General features: G+C 45.2%; 1 protein-coding gene across 4 annotated transcripts in view; it reads right to left on the bottom strand.

The window, feature by feature from the left end:
• RFFL (ring finger and FYVE like domain containing E3 ubiquitin protein ligase) overlaps positions 1-22,046 on the bottom strand; it is a 31,146-nt gene that overhangs the window by 3,145 nt on the left and 5,955 nt on the right. For 2 of the 4 annotated variants that reach the window (XM_069033021.1, XM_069033020.1), the window contains exons 2-5: positions 7,809-7,993; positions 3,271-3,675; positions 1,662-1,751; positions 1,116-1,323 (exon numbers count right to left, since the gene is read on the bottom strand). In XM_069033021.1, coding sequence (XP_068889122.1) covers positions 1,116-1,323; positions 1,662-1,751; positions 3,271-3,675; positions 7,809-7,988 — 883 coding nt within the window. In that variant the 5' untranslated portion in view covers positions 7,989-7,993. Of the gene's footprint in view, positions 1-1,115; positions 1,324-1,661; positions 1,752-3,270; positions 3,676-7,808; positions 7,994-9,813; positions 10,220-14,606; positions 17,138-22,046 lie in introns of those variants that run through there. The other 2 variants (XM_069033018.1, XM_069033019.1) reach the window with 2 other exon arrangements.

Raw genomic sequence — 22,046 nt, 5'->3', positions numbered from 1 at the left:
GGCTGAAAACCCTGAGGGAGTTGCTAAACCAAAACTGCTTTTTGCTGATGCCCATGGGAGGCTCAGGCTGGGGCTCTGATCAGGACAGGTTCAACAAGTGGCAAGAAACTTCTCCTATAGAGAGCTTACACAGCAGCTAAAGCCTCCCAGAGATAAGGGATCCAAAGGGATGTGTCAACTGTTAAGACAGCCTTGGAACATATGCAAAGTTTGGCTTCCCAGTGCTGCACCTGCAGCAGCCCCTTGTGCCAGGTCCTCTGCTGTTACACAATCACCAAATGGCTGAGCACAGACACACACAGTGAGTGAAGTAAAAGGATAAATTGCATCAAAAGCACAAGATAACGAAAGAATATAACCCCAAATCATCCATAAAGGACAAAGCCTAGAGAGATGTGTTTAAGAGAACAACACTGCTTTGGACAGCACTGAGAAAGAAGCATATGAAATCAAAGTGCTAAAGTAAGTTTCTCTTGTATTTACAAATATGTGTCTTTTTTAAGAAATCCCTTGCAAGTGCAAACTGGCACCTGGAAGATCAGGCCAGATACATTCTCTATGCACCTGTGTCCCCTCACAGCCACCTGTGCAGGCCCAGCATGTGCAGCAGGAACAGACTTGTGGTAAGAGAGTGAAACCCCAGCTACCCACAGCTGGGCAGCCCTGGGAGGCACTGCCCTGAATCTCCCAGCTGCTCTTTGGTGGCAGTTTCCTGCCTGGGCAGGGCATTTCCCTGCTGGCTTTGTCAGGTACCATGAGCCAAGAGGTAAGAGCTCATCCCAGCACATCCAGTCGTGTACAGCCACCCACCAGCTGCTCTGAGGGTGAGGCAGTGCCCAGTGCGATCTGTCAGGGCCATGCACAACAGCAAGGTGAAGGATGCACAGCCCTCGTGCTGCTGCTTCAGTGCAGTCCCTGTCCAGAGCATCCAGAACTCTCTCCTCAAACAGCTACAAGGATTGCTGAGCAGAGTTCAGCTCCTTCCACTCTGTACAAAACACTCCCTCCTTCCTCCTCACTCTGCTGCACCAGAAATGTGAGTTCTACTTCCTAGTACAGCTGTCCATAAAAAGGCAAAACCTGGAAAACAGGCACACGTTTGCTACGTTTCTTACCCAGATGCTGAAGGTCCTTCTCTTTGTAGAGACGAGTGACCCTCTCCAGCAGCTCCCACTTCTCACAGCAGCCTTTGTAGTTGACGAAGTTGCGGGCGAGGATTTCCTTCAGCTGTCGCACGGAGAGCGCGTTGATGTCCCCGATGCTCGTCAGGTCAGACAGAGAGGCCTTCCTGCCCAGCACCAGGTTATCCTCAGAGTCAGTAGACTGGGAGGGAACAAACAGGGAATCACTCGTGCCCTCAACACCTTGAACTACAATTTCAATCGACTTTCAGCATGTGCATGAGCAGGAGGTCAGGTTTGGATGTACAGGCACTGCTTACTCTGTGAATTCCTCCATCAGAAACAAATCTGGAGATAGAACTAAGTAATTTCTATTACGGTGTCCAAGTGACACCAATTCTTTCTGTAAGTGGAGGACAAGATGATGCCACAGAAGGGGTTGACTGGGTTTGGTCAGTCACAGTTACTGTTCATCTCTGGTAACAAATCCAGCCTAGGAAACCTGGTATTCCCTGTCATCCAATTCCAGGACACACAAACCTGTGTCTCGTCCTCTGCTGCTGCTGCTTCTTCTGCTGCATTCTCAGCTGCTGTTCCACAGGCTGGGCTCGGAGGCACATGGCCATTGGCCTGGAAGAGGAAATAAAGCTTTCACCAGCTGTGGGTTTCTGGAGGGAATTCAGCTCCAGGGCAGTGTCACTGCAGTCCCTGACCTCTGGAAGGACATGGGCTGGACAAGGCACAAGCCAGGCATACTCACAGAGGGTTTTCCCTGTGCAGCAATCACACAAAGCAACACTTGCTGAAGCTGAACCTTTAAAGCCCCAGGACAGAACTCCAGGCTGGATCAGGAGCAGACCAGATTTATACACCAAATTTGTATGTGTGTATATGCAGCCCTTCCCTGATGTCACACTGTGCTGGGGTGTCATGGCAGAACTCTGACAGCTCTCAGTGCAAGGCTCGGTAGAACCCTCCTCTAACACAGCTCAGACCTTCACAGTAACCAGGAAAACACCTCCTCGGGTGAGTTCTGGAGTGGGCAAGCAGCAGACACCGAGTGAGGGAGCAGCAGCAACAGGGCCAGAGAAGGAAAGGTGCACAGTTGCTTTGAACACTTGATAAACGAGCAGTGTAATTTCAGCTGACTCACCTGCAGGAGCCACTGTTCCCCCTGGTTTCTGACTGACAAAGAGACTGTAACGTTACCATCCTACTCATCCAAGTGTTAATATTTACAGAGCACAAGAATAACAATCAGGATCAAAGAGCCAGAACTGCAGCAGGATGTCATGCAAGTCGAGACAAGAAGCTGAAATGTATCATGGGGCAGTGAGGGAAGACAGCAGAGCTGGTAAAAACTGGAATGGCAATAACCAGAAAACCAGGGAATGAAAATGCCTTTTAATGATTTGTAAAAAACATTCTCCCAGGAGAACTCTTCCTCTGAACTAGATATATCTGCTGAGGAAGCACAAGGTACACACATTTTTCACAGCTCTGATCCACAGGGAACTGAATACACCCATTAACTTTGTAATAAGACAAGGAGCAGATGTCAAACACTGAGTAAACTTCCCTTAGCAGAGAGCAGAAAGACAAACAAAGCAAGGTCAATAAAAAATAATTAAGCTCAAATGCCCCTGCCAAGGTTCATCAGAACTGCAGGTTCATCATAAACCAAGACTTGGCAACAGACTCGGGGTTTGTCTTCTATTGATCTGAGTGCAGGAGATACCAAAAACTTCGCCCACCCCCATCATCTCTGATCAGTTCCAGCTCCAGAACTGCTTTAGACTGTGTTTGTTATGTGGCACAGGAATTAAAGAACAGTATCAACTGTTTAATTACACCTACAAACAAGTGCCAGAAGTCATCAGCAAGTACCAAAGGAAGCAGTCACAGGAGCATCTTGTGGCAATGCAAGTGTGGACCAGAGGACCAGAGAAAACACATGCCAGAGCAGTGATGTCCTGAGAGTGAATGCTCGATATGTTCAGCACTGCCCACCAAATTCAATTCCATAAAGAATGGCACATCAAAGTTGGTGACAGCTTTACTCAGCAAAACCACATGCAACATCTCAGTAGCTAATCCAAAAATAGAGATGAACGAGTTTGCAAAAGATGGTTCTGGCCAGAGACTGTACCTGTTGGTGTTCCTGAGCTTCTGAACTTGAGATGGGATCTGCAGACACTGAGGGCTCATCTTGTGAGGTAGAAGTGGCCAGGCTGGTTGGGGGGTGACTCACAAAGTCTTGCTGTCCATGGGCACTGGTATTAAATGTGTTTGTTCTTATCTGATCTTCCTGGGTAATTGCAGGCTGCTGGCCAAGGATCAGGAATACCAGGTCCTCCTTTTCACGACAGAACTCTGTGGAAATCTCGTGGAGTGCCAAGTAATCTCGCAGGTCCTTCACCTTCATCTTGATCAGCTCCTCCCGCTGAAAAGCCGTGGCTCGGAAGCGCTGGCAGAGGTGGCAGAGCAGGGGCCCACCTTCGGGCTGGTTTGAGCAGGACGTGCAAAAGTTCTTCTTACAGTCCAAGCAGATGTGCTGGGAAAGAGAGGGGGAAGGAATCAGACCCATCCCATGCCCTGGGCCAGCGGGACACGGTGGCCGCAGGCAGCGCTTCCCTCCCGTCCGGAGCCCAAGGAAGCAGCAGCTGCTCCTAAAGCACAACCAAAACCTGCCCATTCATGAAAAAGTGCCAGGTAGTTACCCATGTTCCCAGAGAAGGACAAGGATTGATCCCTGAGCAATCCCCAGATTTCTCACAGTTCTTAGAGAAGCCCCATTCCCACTCCATTTACCCAGAATGAAACGTGATATCCTTACAAGATTCCCTCACGTGCCAGGAATTTTCTGCACCTGCTCATGCAGTCCAAGCCAGAGGAAATCAGGAGATTGAGGCAGCAGACTTGGAAGTGAATTCCAGCCAGCTGTGCACATTGTTCTGTGCATTAAGAAGCTCCAGCATTAGGAGGAAACGACTTAAAAACATTTCTCTTTCATAAATACCTGCTATGAATGACCTTCCTCCCCCTTTTTTTCCCCCTCCAATTTGCTGCAATCATGGAATGAATTTCTTTGTTTCACCATAAGAGGGACAGGGAACAGCAAGGTCAGACAGACATCAAAGAATCTGATATTTATTTATACAAAAATAGCCTATTGTGACAACAATACACACACTTTATACCAGTTAGAGCTAGACAGAAAGCGTTGGAAGTTTTGGAAATATTATGCCCCAGACAGTTAAAAACTTTACAGATTAAATTCTGTTGTTAAATGTTTCTATTTGATACTGTTCTGATCTTGTCACGCAGGGCTTGATTTTCAGAAGTTCCAAGCACTCACAGTCTGTGTTGACTTCTGCAGAAACTTGACTGTTTAACCCTTTGGAAAGGCAAATTCTACATTTTCCAATAGGAATAGCAGCAGAACAGCCACATTACATGCCTGTTAAAAAGTCCTGAGGGGAGAAAAAAGTGGTTTCAGTGCTGGTTAAAAATGCTAAGTCACAGTCTCAGGGAAGCCAAGCACATCTGTGAAATCCTGACAACCTGATCCTTCAGAGCTGTGCAAGGAAAAATAGACAGGTGGAATTGGAGGAGTAATAAATACAAAGACAAAAAAAACTGGTTTATGAACTGCTTCTAGTGGTTGAAAAACATCTCTAACTTCCCAGCTGAAAGAAAGCAGATGTTGCTCATGTTTCACAGGGTGTAAATACACTACTTGCTTACAAAAGCTCCTTCTGACCCCCTTCTCAGCCTGGAACCCCCCCTGCTCTCCAGTTAACACCTCCAGGCCTCTCATTTACAGCCTGTACTACACTCACAGTGACAGGAAAGAATCCCAATTTCCTGCTCAAGCATTTTAAGACATGAACATTTCTACCACACAGAGAAACTCTTGAAACCTCATCTCAAAATTGCTGTTTGGGAGCCTGCCAAGGAAAAGTGACTTTCACCAATCACAAAGCAAGGCAGGAAGGGCCATTTCCACAGAACATCCAGTTTTGAGGAGTGTTCCTTAACTTCATCACTATAAAAACCATTAATATGTAATTGACTTTTTGTGACCCTGTGATTGCAGGAGCAATCCTGTTCCTCTGCATATTTTCAGGGCAGAGACAGGAACTGATGCTTGTGTGTCCCTAGAGCAGGGGGACAAAACAAATCCACAAAGGCAGAGAAGTGGAAAATAATCCTGTTGATAACACTTGCCCCTCTCAATCCCTCATCTCTGACATGGGAGCAATCAGAAGAATTGAGAGAAAAAAGCCCCAACAACACAAAAACTGCACAAAACAACCCAAAACCCCCAAGCACCCCCACTTTTCTCTGGCAGGGGAAGCCTCCCCATACCCTGCAGATTGCCAGACTGGCTCCAAAGGGAACCCCTGTATTGCCAGAAAACCCCTACTTGAGCACTCCCATCTTTAGGTATCACAAAGCAAACACAGCACACGGGCAGTTCTATCAAACATGTTCCTGCAATTAACACTAATAACAGCCTGCCTCAGTTATCAAAGGATACATTTGGGAAGTGAAAATAAACCCAGGCATGTCTCTGACTTAGCAGCTCAGCATTAGGATTTATCTTCAGAGAAAAAAAAAACCTCCCCAGCCTGTATGTGAGCACCAAGCGTTTAAATGTGGACATTTGGGCCACATTTCAGCATCAAGCAGCTTTTACAACTTCACTGAACTCTGACTGAAAAAGCAGTGATTCAAGGCACTGGGCTCTTCAGAAGGATTAGTTTCAAATGTTGTAGTACATTAAAACTTGTTCCTAAAAGGTCAGGCCACGTCTGACTGCTGCTCACTGACAGCACAGCCAGGATGATCAGACAGCCCTGAAATGGTTTTTTTTTGTTTGTTTCTTTGTTGGGTTTGGGGTTTTTTTTAAGCAATCTAGGTGGTCACCAGTGCAGAAGGAATTAATTTTTATCCACTATATTTCAGAATAAACATTAACTGGACACTGGAGTTCAAAGGTGCTGCCTCTCCCAGGAGAGAATGCAATTTTCCATGCTCTCCTTGCAGCACAGTGAGGTTTCATACACTTCTCCCTCCATAGCAACAGCACAGAAGAATTACCACAGCTTACAAACACACCAGTGTGTTCTAAGTGATGTTTCCAGCTCCCTCGGGAGACCTGAGGGATGAGCTCTGGCAGCTCCTCCTGCAGCTACCAGGCTCCAGTCACTCCCAGAGATCACTGCTCAGGAGCTGGGGCAGCAGGAAGGTGGGAGGGGAGTTTGGGAGCCCCCTTTGGAGTACAGAACCTCAGACTCAGCTTCACTGAAGGTCTGGAGTGGGAGCAGCCAGACACAAGCACAGGAACAGAGAGCAGCTCCCACAGGAAAAGGGGGAAGCTGCTGAGGGCAGGAATGTTTTCAACAGCTTTAGCAGATCCTCTGCAATTTGTGCACCAGAGCTTTCCCTCTCCCCAGTGAGAGTTCACCTGGAGGCAGTGATGGCTCTGAACAAGACGCTGCTCTTAAGGGCAGCTCATATAGAACAGGTATTTTAGGAAATACTGGGGATAATGGGGCTGTGGTTCTGCTGCTGAGCTCACAACTGCCTGAAATGGTTTCATTTCAGAAGCAGAATTATCTCTATCCACTGTCTGCAATCATGCCCAACAGCAAGTGCTGGATCCAGGGTAACTCTCTCTGCAAGTACTTCTGAGGACACGTGGCTTAATGAGGACAATGTCAAAGACAACATTAGAGAGTCACGAGCAGGGATGGCCCCATTGCAGCTGACCCAGCACCAGGAGAAGTCCAAAATGTATCACCAGAGTTTGATTCCTGAAGCAACTGCACTTGTCAGTGCAAAAATGCATCACCACCCCTGTTGTCCTGGGAGTAGAAAGCAGCAGCTCTGCCAAGACTCACCCTTCTTCAGATGTGTGTCCTCATGCATGAATAAAAAAGTGCAAGGAAAACCAGTTTATGAACTTTCCCATATAATCTAAAAGGGCTGTGGCCAGAATTCACCATTATTTTTAAATTCTCACATAATTAAGTTCAGTAACTATAGATCTGACACTTCTTAAGCCACAGAGTGTGGACACAACAATTTTCCTCACTGGAACATTACAGGACCCACTATGCCCAAATAATGCCTCAGGCAGGGTTTGCTGTTGAATTAAAAGTCTTGTGGTAGCAATTATTTTGGCATTTATTATACCCACAAATCAAGTTTACAAGTAAGATAAAACAGATTTGGGTTTGGTCTGGGGCTATTTTTGCTCAGCAGTTCTACACACACCCTCAAAAAAACTTCACTTGTAGTTTGAGCAACAGTAATTTGAAAAACAGGCAGGAAGATCTTCCTTTACTGAAAGCATAAACACAATTAAAACTTCTTGCCACAATATTTATTTTTAAAGGATGTTAGTGTTTTTAAATAAGAAATTTAATAACTCATGTTCAAGTGATTATCAGCAGTTTGGCTTTCTTCACTGAGATCTGGAAAGCCAAGTCTGCTGAAGGATTTCCAGTCATTTAATGATGCCTGTTAATTGTGACAGAATGACTGAAGACCCAGAACCAAGGTGAGCTGTCTTCTCCCACGTGAAATGTCCTCAGAGCCGAGAATATGTGCAATAATGCGTGTCTCTCCTAAATTACTGAAGGCAGCTGCCCCTGGCAGGACAGGCACTGGACTCACCTTCCTGGAGGAGCTGTCGAAGTGCATCCCACAGGCTTTGCAGCTCTGTTCAGAAGCAGTGGGAGAGGGGAAGGAGCTGTAGCCGGGGTTGGAATAGGCCTGGGCTCGGGCTGTCGGTGGTGGTGGCATCTCCTCAGTGGAGCCATCCACACAGAACCAGTTACAGCAGCTCGCCCACATAGTACCTGCCAGGGAAAAACCACATGTCAGAGGTGGCACGGGACACAGGCTGGCAGCCGAGGTGATGCCTTGGTTTGAAAGACAGGCGGGAACCTCCCTTGGAATGGAGAATATGACCCCCCTTCCCTCCGAATTATTATAACCTGGAAATTAAGGGGGTTTTCAGGTAAAGATATGGGAAAACAACAGTTCTTTACTAGTGTGTATGTGTATAACAAGGCAAACACCAACAACAGTGGCAGCAACAACAGACAGAGGAAAGAATAAACCAGGAAACCCAAAGAACCATTTCCCCTCGGGTGCAGTTCCGCTCGCAGCCGGCAGGGGCGCTGGCGGCTCCCGGTGAGCAGGGCAGGTGCGATGGTTCCCCCGCGGCTGCAGGGGGCGCTCCGGAGCGAGCTCGGGGAGCAGCGGCACCGGAGCACTGGGATCCGGGAAGGAACAAAGGAGCTTCCCAAACCGCTGGGCAGCCGATCCCGGTGTCCGGCCGGACCCTCGGGAACAGCAAAGGCTTCCCAAACCGCTGGGCAGCCGATCCCGGTGTCCGGCCGGACCCTCGGGAAGAGCAGGCTGGAACGGCAGGGAGGAGCAAAATCCCGGGCTGGTAGACGAGATGTGTGCTGGAACTGCGGGACAGGCAGGCAGGGGTGGCCGGGCTACAGCGTAGCCAAAAACCGGAGCAGAGGCAGAGGAAAGACGGCGGCTGAGCAGCAACAGCCCGGCTCCCCAACACGGCAGACAGAGAGGGTCCCTGGAAGGGGAAAAGGGCTAGGGGATCTCGGGGGTTTCCCCTGGGGAACCCGAGCAGATGGTGAGAAGTCCCTTTTTTAGTGAGGCAGGGTGTTAATAAGGGCCCAGTGCAACAGCCGCTCCAGCGAGCAGAGCTCCACTCAGGGCAGGAGGCAGCAGAAGGCAGAACCCCGCAGCCGTGGTGGATTCTCCCCACAGGGACTGCAGCCTCCTTCCCCTCGGAATGCCGAGAGAGCAAGGGAGCCACGGACTGCCCCAGCCCCTTTTTTCCCACCCCCATTCTCTGGGTATCTCCGCCCCTCCGAGAGAAACCCTCAGACAAGAGGAGCCCAAGCCAAGCGCCCTCCTCCCCTGAGCACGGCAACTTCTTTTGTCTCTGTTAAGTGCGCGGTCGTTACTATCTCCTAGCGACATATGGCAGAAAATTCCCTATGAGAAAGAAAAAAAAAAAAGAAGAATCCTAAACCCCAACATAAGTGCACACAAACCCCACACGCCCAGTCCAGCACGATGCAGCTTTGGTGAGAAGGGACAAATAAAGTTCAGGACAGTTATTACTAGAATTTCATAGAGTTAAGAGATTACAGTGGAGATAAGATAACATTTATGTTCCACTTGGCTATATCAAATTCTGAGTTTGCTGTAACAGGCTGGCTCTATTTCACATCAGCTGTAATACTTTGGGTTTTGTGCACACACAAAATGAACTCACAAAAACTCCCATGACGTGGCAGAGAACAGTTAAATAAAATCAGCAGCAGGATCATAGATGGCTATTAGTCAGCTTTATCCTAAATCCCTCTACAGATTTACAGCTATAAATCCAAAAAGATAAAATAAAAGCAAGGACAGTGGAGCCACTGAATTCACATATTGTGGCTCTTAGCTGAATTTACAGCATTATAAAGCTGAATCATCACAGCAGGTCAATGTCAATAACGTAAAAAGAATCAAATACTGGCTTTGGTAACTTGCTTGGGAAAACAACTGCAGCTGAGACATAAAATCACTTGTTTATTTTTCAAGTCAAATTTTATATATATATACACACATATACACACACACACACACTTACCAAAAATCCCAACACAGTCCAGTATAAAATGCTCAGTTCCAAATTCTTCTGAGACCACCTCTGCAGCAAGCAATATTCCAGAAATTAACGGCTAGAAACTTGCTTTTGGGAGTTTACAAAGAAATCTGAATTCATCTGGGCATTCAGTTTCTGGAGCACACACCATGTGTCATCACTTACGGGTAAACTGAATACAAATTGCCTCCTCTGCATTTCTGCTCTCACATGGGAGTTCCTGAACTGTTTCTTTTATGTCTTAAAAATAAGCTCCCTCACTGATAGTGTTCAGCAACTGCTTGATTTTATAAACTTCTGGAAATGCAACATCTCTCAGCTGCACAGCCAATTCACTGCTTTTTACTCAGTAAGTACTGCCACTGTAAAACTCCGGATTCCCAAGGGAACAGGGCTGGTATGAATCCTAAAGGTTACTGGGTATAATATGTTCTTTTTATTAAGCTGTGCTAAATCTTTGGGGCTGATGTAGTTGAATTGGGAAGGTTTTGCACTCTGGTGCTGTTCCATCCAGTATCTGTTGCTTTAGTGGCATATTTAATGCTTTCAAAACCTGGCAGAATTTGGCTGGTCAGAGTCCCGGCTGTCCTGGACAGATGCCTTTCACATCGCACAGTGTGAGCTCAGCCAGGAGCCCTCCCTGCAGGCTCAGCACATTGCAGTGTTTAAGTGAAAATCTCCACATTCACGACATGGATTCGTGCTGTAACTGATGTGCACGTTGCTGCAGTGGGAGTTACACCTGGGTTAGCAACCAGATCTCAATAAATAGTGTGGATTGCACTTAGGCTGGCAATGAGATCCCAATAAATACATGGAGGGAAGCATTGCACGAACAGAAATAATCCATCATCCATCTGTATTAGCTTTGCCCTACAATCAAACACGCACTTTAGATGGCAAAGATAAAAGAAACAATTACCCTTTTTCTCTCTGCACATTAACTGCCAAGCTCTCTGTCCCACTCACAAGTTAACAGAGCCTTTCTATTGAGAAAATACAGAATTTCTACTTGAAATTATGCTCTTTGGAGGTTTAATTTCTTCCTAGGAATGACAAATCTAAACAACATGAAAGCTGCACAGTCCAACAAGCATTCACAGCCTCCACAGCAGTGGAAAACTGCATCCAGAGTTAAGTTCCCTTCCTGTTTCAAGGACCCCTGCAAGCTGAAGGCCACCCACGATAACAGAATACACAAATGCTACTGCCTGCCCCCAAAAACTTTGTTTTCCTAAAAAAAGACAGCCTACTAATTCACTCTGGAACATTGCAACATGTCAAGCATTGGGAAGAAAAACACAAGGCAGTGCATAAACCGGGATAAAATAAGACAGAGCTCAGCATTCAGCTAGGGTTGTAGCTCTGTGATTGCCAGGAATTAAAAGGCCAACAAAAGGCTCAGACGTTGCTTTAGAAGAACCTTAATCCTGCTCAACTATAAAGGCATGGAAGGGAAATGTCCATAAACAAACAACTTAATAACCAGGACTGTCCTCTGATCCGTAACATTTTTCCAAAGGTATCTCTGCTCTTGAATAGAAAGGAGCACACATCTAAAACACCTCTGGTAGCTGTCTACAGCTGCACTAAGACAGCAACAAGAAATACAGGTAAGATTCAGCAGCTGCTTCAAGAGGAGTTTTCCATTGTTCTGGACAGGATCAGCTTTAGACCCAAGACAAAAAGCACTGCCACTGGGAGAGGACTCAAAGTTACAAGCAGAATGCCGCAGTGGAATTTCAGGATGACAATTTCCTTGGTAACTCTAAAATGTTTGCTACAGCCAAATTATTCCCTTATTTATTTTGTTACCCATCCAGAGGTACGTGGTCAGCACCATCCAGGAACTGCTCATTTCCTGCATAGATGGATGGTTGTTACAGATGTGGCAGAGTCTGAGGGGCAGAACTACAGCCCTGCTCTGGGCAAACCCTGTCAATCCCCTGCAAAGGAGCTGCTGTTCTGCACCCAAGGAGCTCCACAGCTACACCAAAGGGACAAATTAATGCCCAGACAAAAAGAACCAGCCAGTGGAAAGAGCTACCTCTGTGTTGTGCTTCAGGGCTGGGAAAATACTTAAAGTAACTTGACTAACAACAGTGTGACAGCTTGGAAAACTTAATGACAGGATTTCAGGAATTCTCAAGCAACATCTTGAATTAAAGATGTGGACTTATTGGCATGGCTGACATTACAGGCACTACTGATAGCAGCATTATCCTTGGACAAGGGTGCCTGTAGTGGCTAATGGAGCCACAGAAACAACTGCTCGAGCCACGCAGCTGAGCTGGGTTTGGCAAACTGGAAGCTCCGTGGCAGGCACCCAACAGTGACTGCTGGCAGCCAAAAACCACCTGCCCTAAATCCTAAGTGCACGTTGTGCTTGGAGCATCTGCCAGGGCAAAGGGAGAAGGAGTTTCATCAAGGGTGGAGACACAAGATCAAACAATCTATCCCGGACTTGCAAACACATCCACCCACATGGCAATCAGCACACCTTGGGAAGGGGGGTGTTTCATCTTCTTTCTTCAGTTGCTTTAAGGAAAGCCAGAAGAAATCCAATAAATGGCAGGGAGTTGTTTGCCATGGACAAAGTGGTGCCAGCACTCCACCTTGCTCTGCTGGACTGCTTTTAGCGATTTGTTTATTTATTTTTCCAGTATGAAGCTGTGCATGCCACGACTCTCTCCACTGAATTTAAGCAGGAGAGTGAGATTCTTTTCATCACCTGTTCATCAACACATTCTACACAACGCCACGAGTTCTGTATTAATTTAATTCTGAAGGAAATACCAGCGATGTCCAAGTTTTCCTCCCATACACAGCTGAAGACAGGATTCATAATGCAGGCCTGGATTCTTATACTTTCCATCTTCATTTCAAAAAGTGTTTGAACTCAGGTTCTCACTCTATATGCAGTATCACTGCCATAACCTTGCTAGCTGGACTGTCAGGGATCACTGCCTGCACACAGGATTTATTACACGTGCTATTTGGATTTCATCAAAGGGCAGGCTGTGGCTGCAGAGGGGAACTGTGGTTTATGTTTGAACATAAAACCTGCCTTTATTTTCCTAAGAGTACAAACAACAAGGGACTAGAGCAAGCAAAGGAACATCTCAGAATCAATGAGCTTCCAGCTCTGTATAATAAAGCTCTCGAGGACTGGGTCTGGCTCCTTTTCGTGACTGCTCAGGAATTCAGCAGCTGGAATGCAGTAGCACCAAGGAGACACTTGAATCAAGGGATCAAAAGGAACTGAGCTCCCAGAAGCAGTTGATTTTACTCCCACACGAGGAGAAACCACAGCAACAAGTACTTCTGCTCCTGAGAGGCCTTTAACCGCTGGAACATCAGGGCTGATGACCCTTGAGGCTACTGCAGATGGAGCTGGGTGCCAAAAAGGGAGGGAGATGCAAGCGAGCAGCTTTGCCAGGGCCGGCTTCCCTGCAGTGCTGTTTGCTCATCAGCCCCAAGAGCTGCCCTTGCACTTCCTCCTTTAGAGAGCTCTGGTCACCACAACGAGCTGCTTTTCCATCAGCTCCCTGAACCATCCAGCTGCTCTTTGCCCCTCATCCATTTAGAGACCACCCTCCTTGCTACTGCAGAACATTCTTACTGCCTTCAGAACCTGCTGTGATCAGCTACAGATGCTCTACAGCAACACAGGTCCAACCTGGCATCCCCTGTGTGTCCTCCACAACAGCAAAGCCCCATTCCCTGGTAAGACACAACTTTCAACACAACACACTAATCCTGGGATAATGCTGTTCAAAAAATCATTCATTCCTGCCACTTCCAAGAGCTTCAAGATCAAGGAAATTGCCAAGAGGCCAGAAAAAGGTAGTGTGGCTTTAAAATATTCATATTGATAGCTCACTTTTAAAATTACTATTTTTGTTATTAATCCATGCTGTAGCCCCTGCAAAATGAATCAGATCTCACTTTGATGAATGTTGTTTGAAAGGGTTGTAGTATTTAATGAGTTAATCTCCTTGGTGCCCCATCAATAGTGTTGCACAATTGTTCATTGTTACAATTTACTTCTTTTTTTATTTCAACAAACCTGCACTGATAAGAAATGCCTTGCTAAAATTAGTTCCACTAATGACCTACCACTTACAAACTGAATTCACAGTTAGGTCAAAAAATAGTATTTACTTGATAACAGAGCTATAGAATAATCTGCTCAAACGCCACTTATGCACAAAGTATTATTTTTATCAGCCTTTGTCCCAGGCACAGACCTGAATTATGATAAATGGGAGCAGCCATATGTTGGGACAGCTGGAAAAGTCAGCAAATGAGCCACTTGCAGAAGGGACAAGGGAAGGAAGCAGGCTGCCAGTCTGAGCATGACATTTGCAGACGTGGTGTCTCAACCAGTACAGAGCAGGAGAAAAGGAAGGGATGGGACACAAATCTGTCACAAGGAATGCACATCTAATTTGCTGTATAAAATAATTGGATTGAGAATGTCAGATTTTTATGTAGGAATAGGAAAAAATATGTTTATGAGTAAAGGTACTAATTCACCTGTGCCCAAGGTGACAGCATGCACACCTTGAAAAAATGAGTAAAAAATGAGCACTGGATCACAGCTAGAAACAGAAGTGTTCAGGTGGGAGAGACACAAGAAATTGTGTTATGGAGGGAGGAAACATTTTTTTCATTTTGTTCTGTGCCTTCCAGAAGTCTGGAGACATTTCCCATCTCTAATCATCTAAGTATGCAACAGCAATAATCCTTACAAAGACAAATATTTAATTGCTCACCAGTCTGATCAGCAACTTTGATGTCAGTTTAAAACTCTTCAGGCGAGACCCTGGTCAGCTACAAAGGCAGAGTGCTCAGTCAGTCCACACCGAGCACAGTCAGAACAGGGTGTCCAGGATTTCTGTGTCCTTTTGGTCAGGATCCTGTGCATCCAGGAGTGCCTGTGCTGCCAGGCACATCAGGGGATGCCCTTGAACAGCATCCACATCCTCATGTCCAGAGGCTGCTTCCACTGGCCAGCGCAGGCTGGCACTGGCACCCCATTCCGAACGCTGGCTACACCTTCCCCGTGGGATGCACACAGTCCCTGGCTGGAAGCGCAGCTTGTGCTCTCCAGCAATACTCCATCTTCAGCCCCTCTTCAACACAGCTCCACCTGTGCCTCTCCACCTCGGAGATGCCTCCAAAAGCCTGTGTGTGTGTGCTCAGGAACCTCGGCAGGCTCAGCAGATCCCAACAATCCAGCCAGGAGCAGATCCTGGAGCGTGGCACGCAGCTGGATTCGGCAGCGCTGCTGCTCCGAGCGTGCGAGCCCAAAGGAAGGGAATCTGGCCACGCACCAGCATTTTAATGAAGGAAGTGACATCCATTTACCACAGAGCAGAGAGTAAACAGGGCAGCCTGCTGGGGCAGGGTGCAAGGCAGAGCAGGAAAAAGCTGCAATGGGGCTGCAGGCGTTCAGCACAGCCACACACAGCTCTGCTGAAACGCCAGCACCTTCAATTAGTGCTGAGCCCGGAGAAGCAACAAAAGTCACTTCCCATTTGCGTGGTACAGAGCAAACCATCGTGCAGACAAAGCCCCTTTTATGCTGCTATAACCTGGTTTACATTGAGTAACGCATTTGCCAGGTAAGCCCTTGGAAAATTGGCTTAGCTGAGAGGAAAATTATGAGTTCTTATATACATGAGAAAAACCCAGCAGGTATTCTAAGAGCATTTTGCAGCTGTACCAGTGCTTATCAGCATGCTCAGAGTAATCTGCAAGCTTACTCCCAGCAACCCTTGATGCTGTTTGGGAGGTTTACAAACAGATCTCCACCTGAAATCCCACCAGCACTGTTACAAGCACAAAGGAGCTCAGCTTCGAGCACCTCTTTGAAACTAGAGAGCTGCAATTCCCATTTGAAAATGGAGAAAACTGTTTTAGAAAGCTGTGGGATTTAGAGAGCATTGCCCAGAAAGCTAATTCAAAACAGACACCACCTTACTTGACTCCCAGGTTTGCACCTGGAATTGCAAACTCAACCCTTGCCCACTTTCCTCTGCAGCACAAGCAATACCAAATTTCCCCCATTTTAACATTAGAAGCTTGGAAATCCTGTTTTGTAAGGAACTGGATACCTGGGCTGAGTATTATTTTAATATAAGCTGTTTATTTTGACCCAAAGTTGCATTTTATATATTGAAAAAGTATTTAGATAAAAAGCTCTTCTTGCTATTAACTGTAATTAGGTCTCAAGACATCAGCAAAGATGGAAAGTCAACTGCCTTTTTCCTTTGCAAGTTAGTGACATTCTTCCAGCAATTTCACACAAAACAAAACAAAGTGATTAATGAAATCATGTGATTTTAGAAAATTATTTTTCTTACCCAGTCTATCTCAATTCCTTAGTCCCATACCTCTTCCCAAAGAATGTGCTGTGACCTCAGACTTATCTCCCTTCCACTCTCCTGTTATGCTCAAAAACAGTTCAAAAAGCTGCTGTGCTCTCTCACACTGGTTTATATTCATCAGCAAGACTGAATTAAGTCAGTTGTAATATATAGCAGGAACCAAGTCAGGAGGAGAAGAAAGGAGACTGGAGAAGTAAGATTCCAGAGTACTGCTCTGTTACCATTCCCAGCATCCTGCATGGGTGGATGTGTGTCTCTATCCTTAGTTTCACACCCAAAAGTGTCACTGAAGGTGGAAGCTCTCCACCAAAACATCAGCAAGGAGCAGTCCATGAATCCTGAACTATCCCCTACCAACTCAACCAGTCCTTTTCATTCTGGAGAAAGAGGTTCATTCCTATCCTCACAGGTTTTCTTGGATTCAGCTGCATGGGTCATTGCTAAAACTGTAACTGCAATAGGCAGCAATAAATTGCTCAATGAAAACCTGAACATTTAAATAACTGTGCAGCTTCCCTAACCAGCCCTACTCCAGGAAGGATTGTTATTCCATTCCATCCAGATTTCATCCTAAAACCCACCTAGACCACTCTTCCATGACAGCCACATGGCAATAGCTGGGGGAGCTTTCCAGGATGCGTGCCCACCTGGAAGCCAGAAAGTGGCTCCAAAGGCACAGCAGGAGCTTTTCAGGGAGTCCTCCTCCTCTCCACACTACAAATACCTCCCTCTCTCACCAAATTTTACAATGCCCAGAATAGAACCTTGCTGAAAATAAGTTTCTGCTGTGCTGCAAAACACTGCTGTGAACTAAGTGACTTCAGTGTTTGGGTATTGCAAACAAACAGGAGCAGATCCACAGTTTAACCACGGAACAGCTTTGAATCCCCTCTGCTGGAAGGTGATTTCACCATGGAAGAAGGTAACCACTGTCAGAGGGTTTAATGATACCCTTCTCCTAAATGGGGGAATTCAGGGAGCTGGAGAAAAAAGGGGAGAAGAAAGGATATAAATTTGCATTTTCATCACATCTCAAGTTCCCAACTTCAGGTAAAAAGTGATCAAGCTATTTCCATTGAAATCCTTGGCCCCAAAGGCCTGTGATGACAACTACACACCTTGTTTCATTATGACAACTGGATTAATTACATATTCACCAACAGTTCATCTTTGGAATGAAGCACAAGCATATGGGGGCAGTTGAAGGGAGAAGAGAGAGGTGCATTATCCCAGCTTCAGCTCCTCAAACTGGAGGTTGGACAGAATCAGCCAGAATTCCAGTAAGTTTCCCTGAAATTGGGATTGCAGTTGGCCCTAAAGCTCCATGGACTCTGGGCTATCACTGTGTCCCAGGCACCCCAAACTGAGAGTGTCTGCTGATAAATTACACCACCAGTTAGAAATCCTGGAAATTACTTGTCGTGCCAAGCTATGGGTTTATTTTTAACCAGGAAACTTCTAAATTTCACCCCTCCAAAATCAAAATACAGCCTCAAATTTCCTTGCATGCCAAACCTACTCTTCACCCCACCTTATTCCAGGAGCTGCTGGTAGAAAATCAACCTAAACCCCATGGAATTTATTACAAGTGGAGAAGTGTACATGCAGGGGGACTGGAGGCACCACTGCTCTGTGCAGAGTGGCAGGCAACCTCTAACCTATTTAACTGGAGCCTGAAACAACATCGTTTTTATTTGGCTGGACTGAAACAGATCAGGATGTATATAACTGAGGCACATCGTAACAAGTGCAAACACTGCAGACTCATTTCATAGCTATGCCTATTCCAAATTAATCTGAATTCAAATCCAAAGTAGGTGCTGAAATAGAACAAAATGCAGCTGCAGATCTTCTCCTTCAGCACACACGTACAAAGACGAGCACAGCCATCACATCCGACACGGTGTGGGAAGCTCTGCCCTCCCAGGCTGCAGAAATACTTAGAAATTAGTCAGCAGTTAAAAAAAGGTCCAGGATGTTGAATACACACCTGAGGACTGGTTTTGTTCCTGAGAAAAAAAGGTAATGCCATTAAAAAGTGAGTTTATTTATAGTTTAGTCACCTTATCTGTCGACAAGGGAAAACATCCCTCTTATCTGAAGGAAGTTAATACAGGTGGAACTTTGAGAGGTACTTTGAAGTTATACTCTTAAAGCATTTCCATAAATATTATTTTTGTGCCAATCTCCATTTAGCATGGAAGCATTTGAAATTCAGAGTTGCAGCCTTGGAGAAGAGCTCAAAAACTGAGGGAAAGTTCAAGCCTTACCACCCAGTGTCTGCCAGCAGGACTAGCATGAACTCTCTACAGCATTCATGGGACAGATGTTGTGGAAAAGTCCATTTCCAGCCATCTGCAGTGTTTGTTTCTAGGGCTGAAAGGTTCTACATTGGTTCCTTTACCACCATCCTTGTTCCACTGCTGGGCCTCTCTTTCCCTCCAGCCTCAATCTCTGCAGAACATTAAGGACTGAGAAATCCAAAACAAAGCAGCCTGAAATCTTGGCTTTCTTCAAACAAACATGAACAAATCCAACAGCCATCTGGTCCCATGGTTGTGGTTACTGAGTTGAGGGGGCACATCCTGAAGAGATTCTGCAAGAGCTCACACAGGAGCTTACAAACCATTCAAGTAAACATTTGTCTCTGGGAACTAAAGCCATGATCCAAAAAAAAAGGTAGTTCTCCTTTATTGCCACATCTCTCTCTCTCTCTCTCTCTCTATATATATAATGGTAGAACATTCAAGCTCTTTGTCAAGCCTTTTCATCACCTGTGTGAAGCAGCAACAGAGGCAGGACAGGCATCCTTTGATGGCAGAGCCCACCTAAACCTGCCCAATTCATGGGATCAAACAGAAAGTGCTGAACATGGAATCACTGTAGGATCCAACCTGCAGGGAATGTATTTTTACCAAAGACTGAGAGGACAGGAGGTAAGGAAAGCTTCAGACAGGGACCTGCATCTCCTGGATTCCCTACCTTTGTCACAGAGGGGAAATTTCCCATATATGGCCCAAGCCAACAGGGTCACATTTCAGTGCAGGCTCTTGGCAAGCCCAGACATTCAGACATCATGAGTCAGTGCTCCAGAATCACTGGGGTTTATAAACCAAAAAATCTACTTCATTTGGGGTTTTTTAATTCACCTTCTGTTGGGTTTTTTTTCCTCAACCTTTGCAGTACACAGGCACCATCACATTTTCATTTTGCTTCTCTGTAACTGGCAAGAGCATTTCTTTCCATTCTGGGTTTTTCTTTTTGCTTTGCAAAATGACAGACAAGATTTTCATATGGGACTAAATCATGGTGTTGGGACATGAGGAATAAAACCAGACCAACTATCATGGAGGTTTGGAACAGATATAAAGCTGTCTTGTACTTTCACATAGCCCTCTAACAACAAAGGAGACTTATTTTTAAAATAAAACCTCAAAACATCTTCACTTCCGTCCTCAGATCCCAAACAAACAACAATTTATCTGGCATTTCAGCACAAGCAGACATGACTGCTGCCAGTAAGAAGCTCCCTATGACAATATTTTCCACCACTGACCTGATAACATCAACATGACATTTCTTCTCTTTTGAACTCTACTTTTCCCAGTTCAATAGTTCAGCAGAAACGGACCCATTTTTTGATTACACAAACAAAATCAGATACCAGACATTCCATTTTAAAAAGAAATTATAATCTGAATTTCAAGAAATACGATTGGGTTGATAATTGGGATAATTTTCAGATTAGCAATGGGATAAATGGGGGCAAATGTGGGACAATTCAGGGTGAGGATTTTTGGTTTCAGTCTCCAGCTCTGTAAGTTTGGGCCACTTCAGTTCTCTGTGCTTCAGTTTTCCATAAGCAAAATACAGGTAATGCCCCATCAGGGAACGGAATCAATATTTCATTTCTTTAGAGCAATACTGTATTCATAATGGAATTAAATACTTTCAGAGAACTACAGAGCTCATGGAAGTGAGGCACTTAAGGGAAGAAATGCTGAGAGTGAACAACCTCCTCGCACTTGTGCAGAGCATCCTAACAATTTTACATTAGAACAAAACACATAATATTTAAAAAAAAACCAGGACAAAGCAAGATAATTTTGAGGCCAAATTAGTTTTTCACACAAGTACAAAAGACAATGCAAGTCCCATTCATTTTTTGATGGTTTGTGGTTTTTTGGGGTTTTTTTGGTTGGAATTGGTTTGAAGGCTTTCCCAGTTCACAAGGAAAATTATGGTCAACATGCAGAATAAAATAGTGCTCAAAAATCTTATTTTTGCTTAAAGGGACATTTCAACTTAAAAGTGTTACTGACAAATGCGGCCTTGTAAAAAAAAAAAAACAACAAAACAAAAAAAGACAAACATTCTTGGGACTTGAGACAAGATAAGGTGTGAAGGAGGCAGCACGCTGTCAAACTGCTGGTTAGGAAAACATCAAGGGTTTTCAATTTCAAATCTGTTGTGCATGTTATAAAAACTCTCTTTTCCTTAGGAGTTTAGAAGATTTGGTCAATACATTTAATCTGTTTCCTCCATAATCAAGTATTAAGGCTGATCAGGCAAGCACACAGGGGACAGTAATACCCTTTTCTTCACATTTTCTTTTATTAAGGGAATTTTTAGGAAATACTACCACGTACCAGATTTAATTTCAAGCCTGCAGCTCTTATTCCTGCCAGAGAGATGAAAGCTTTAGCTCATGTTCTTAAGAGCCACATCCAGAAGTAAAAAAGCAAGCTCAGGCCTCCAGAACAATGTCTAACCAAGCGACTTTGGCTTTGGGCAGAGCAGCCCTGAAGGAGACAGGCCTCATTCCAAGAACGATCATCTTACTTCCCTCAGACAAAGTAAAGCCTTTCATGAATCAGGCTGGGCTCTGGCCTACATTCTGTTGTATGAAAAGGCTTCATTATATGCAGTTGAACACATTGTTTGAAAACCTGATATAAACGGCCTTTACCACAGCAAGAGCTGAACAAACTGAAATCGTGCAATGTTGAGGGTTCCAAGGGACCAAAATGGCAAAGCTGTAATAAATGTGTCGTGTGTTATCTCTAAAACACACACAGTTTAAACCTTGAAATAGGTTTTCACTCCTGGCAGAGTTCAGAGGTGGTATCAAGGTGATCAGATAAGGTTATTTGCAGATTTAAGGTGTCTCTGAAGGCAGATAAAAAGAAATGCTGCAAGTGCTTTGTTTCTAAGTGTGTTATTTTGCCATACACATGTAGTCATTTACAGGTGCTTTGAATCCCAGCTGCACACCTTGTAGGCATTCCAAGTCACTCCTGAAGCCCAGCAGCAAGCTGAACAATGTATTTCAATTCTTTCCAGGAATTCCTTCACTCAGAATGACATTCCTGACTTAGGTATTTTACACTGCAAAAATCTGTCTGTGACTTGTATTCAAGTCAGAGGAGCAAGTAACGAATACTATAAATAACAGCAGGAATAGAAAAGAGAAAAGAAGTTTGCCAAAAAGAAGGTTGATGGTTTGGGCTTTATTTATATTAAATTCATGCTTCAACTCCCTCTTGTTTCTATTCTGCATAAGAGACAAAATCTTGCTCCTCCTACCCCAGAGCTCTCTGCACAAGAAGATGCACAGTGACAGACAAGGTCTGACTGAGCTGACAAGGAACTCCATGATCCCCTACAACGACTGATAAGCCTTCCCATCTGAGAAACATAAGGGATGGATTATGCAATATCAGCCTCTGTCTGACTGGCAGAAACCTGGCCCTGAGCTCCAAGAGCATGAAACAGCCCCTACATAAAAACCAGCTTCACTTTCTACTTCTTGGATTATACAGT

Source organism: Aphelocoma coerulescens, chromosome 19, assembly GCF_041296385.1.
Source record: "Aphelocoma coerulescens isolate FSJ_1873_10779 chromosome 19, UR_Acoe_1.0, whole genome shotgun sequence".
Lineage (NCBI taxonomy): Eukaryota > Metazoa > Chordata > Aves > Passeriformes > Corvidae > Aphelocoma > Aphelocoma coerulescens.
Note: the sequence above shows the minus strand (reverse complement) of the source record. Positions and strands in the feature narration are given on the sequence as shown.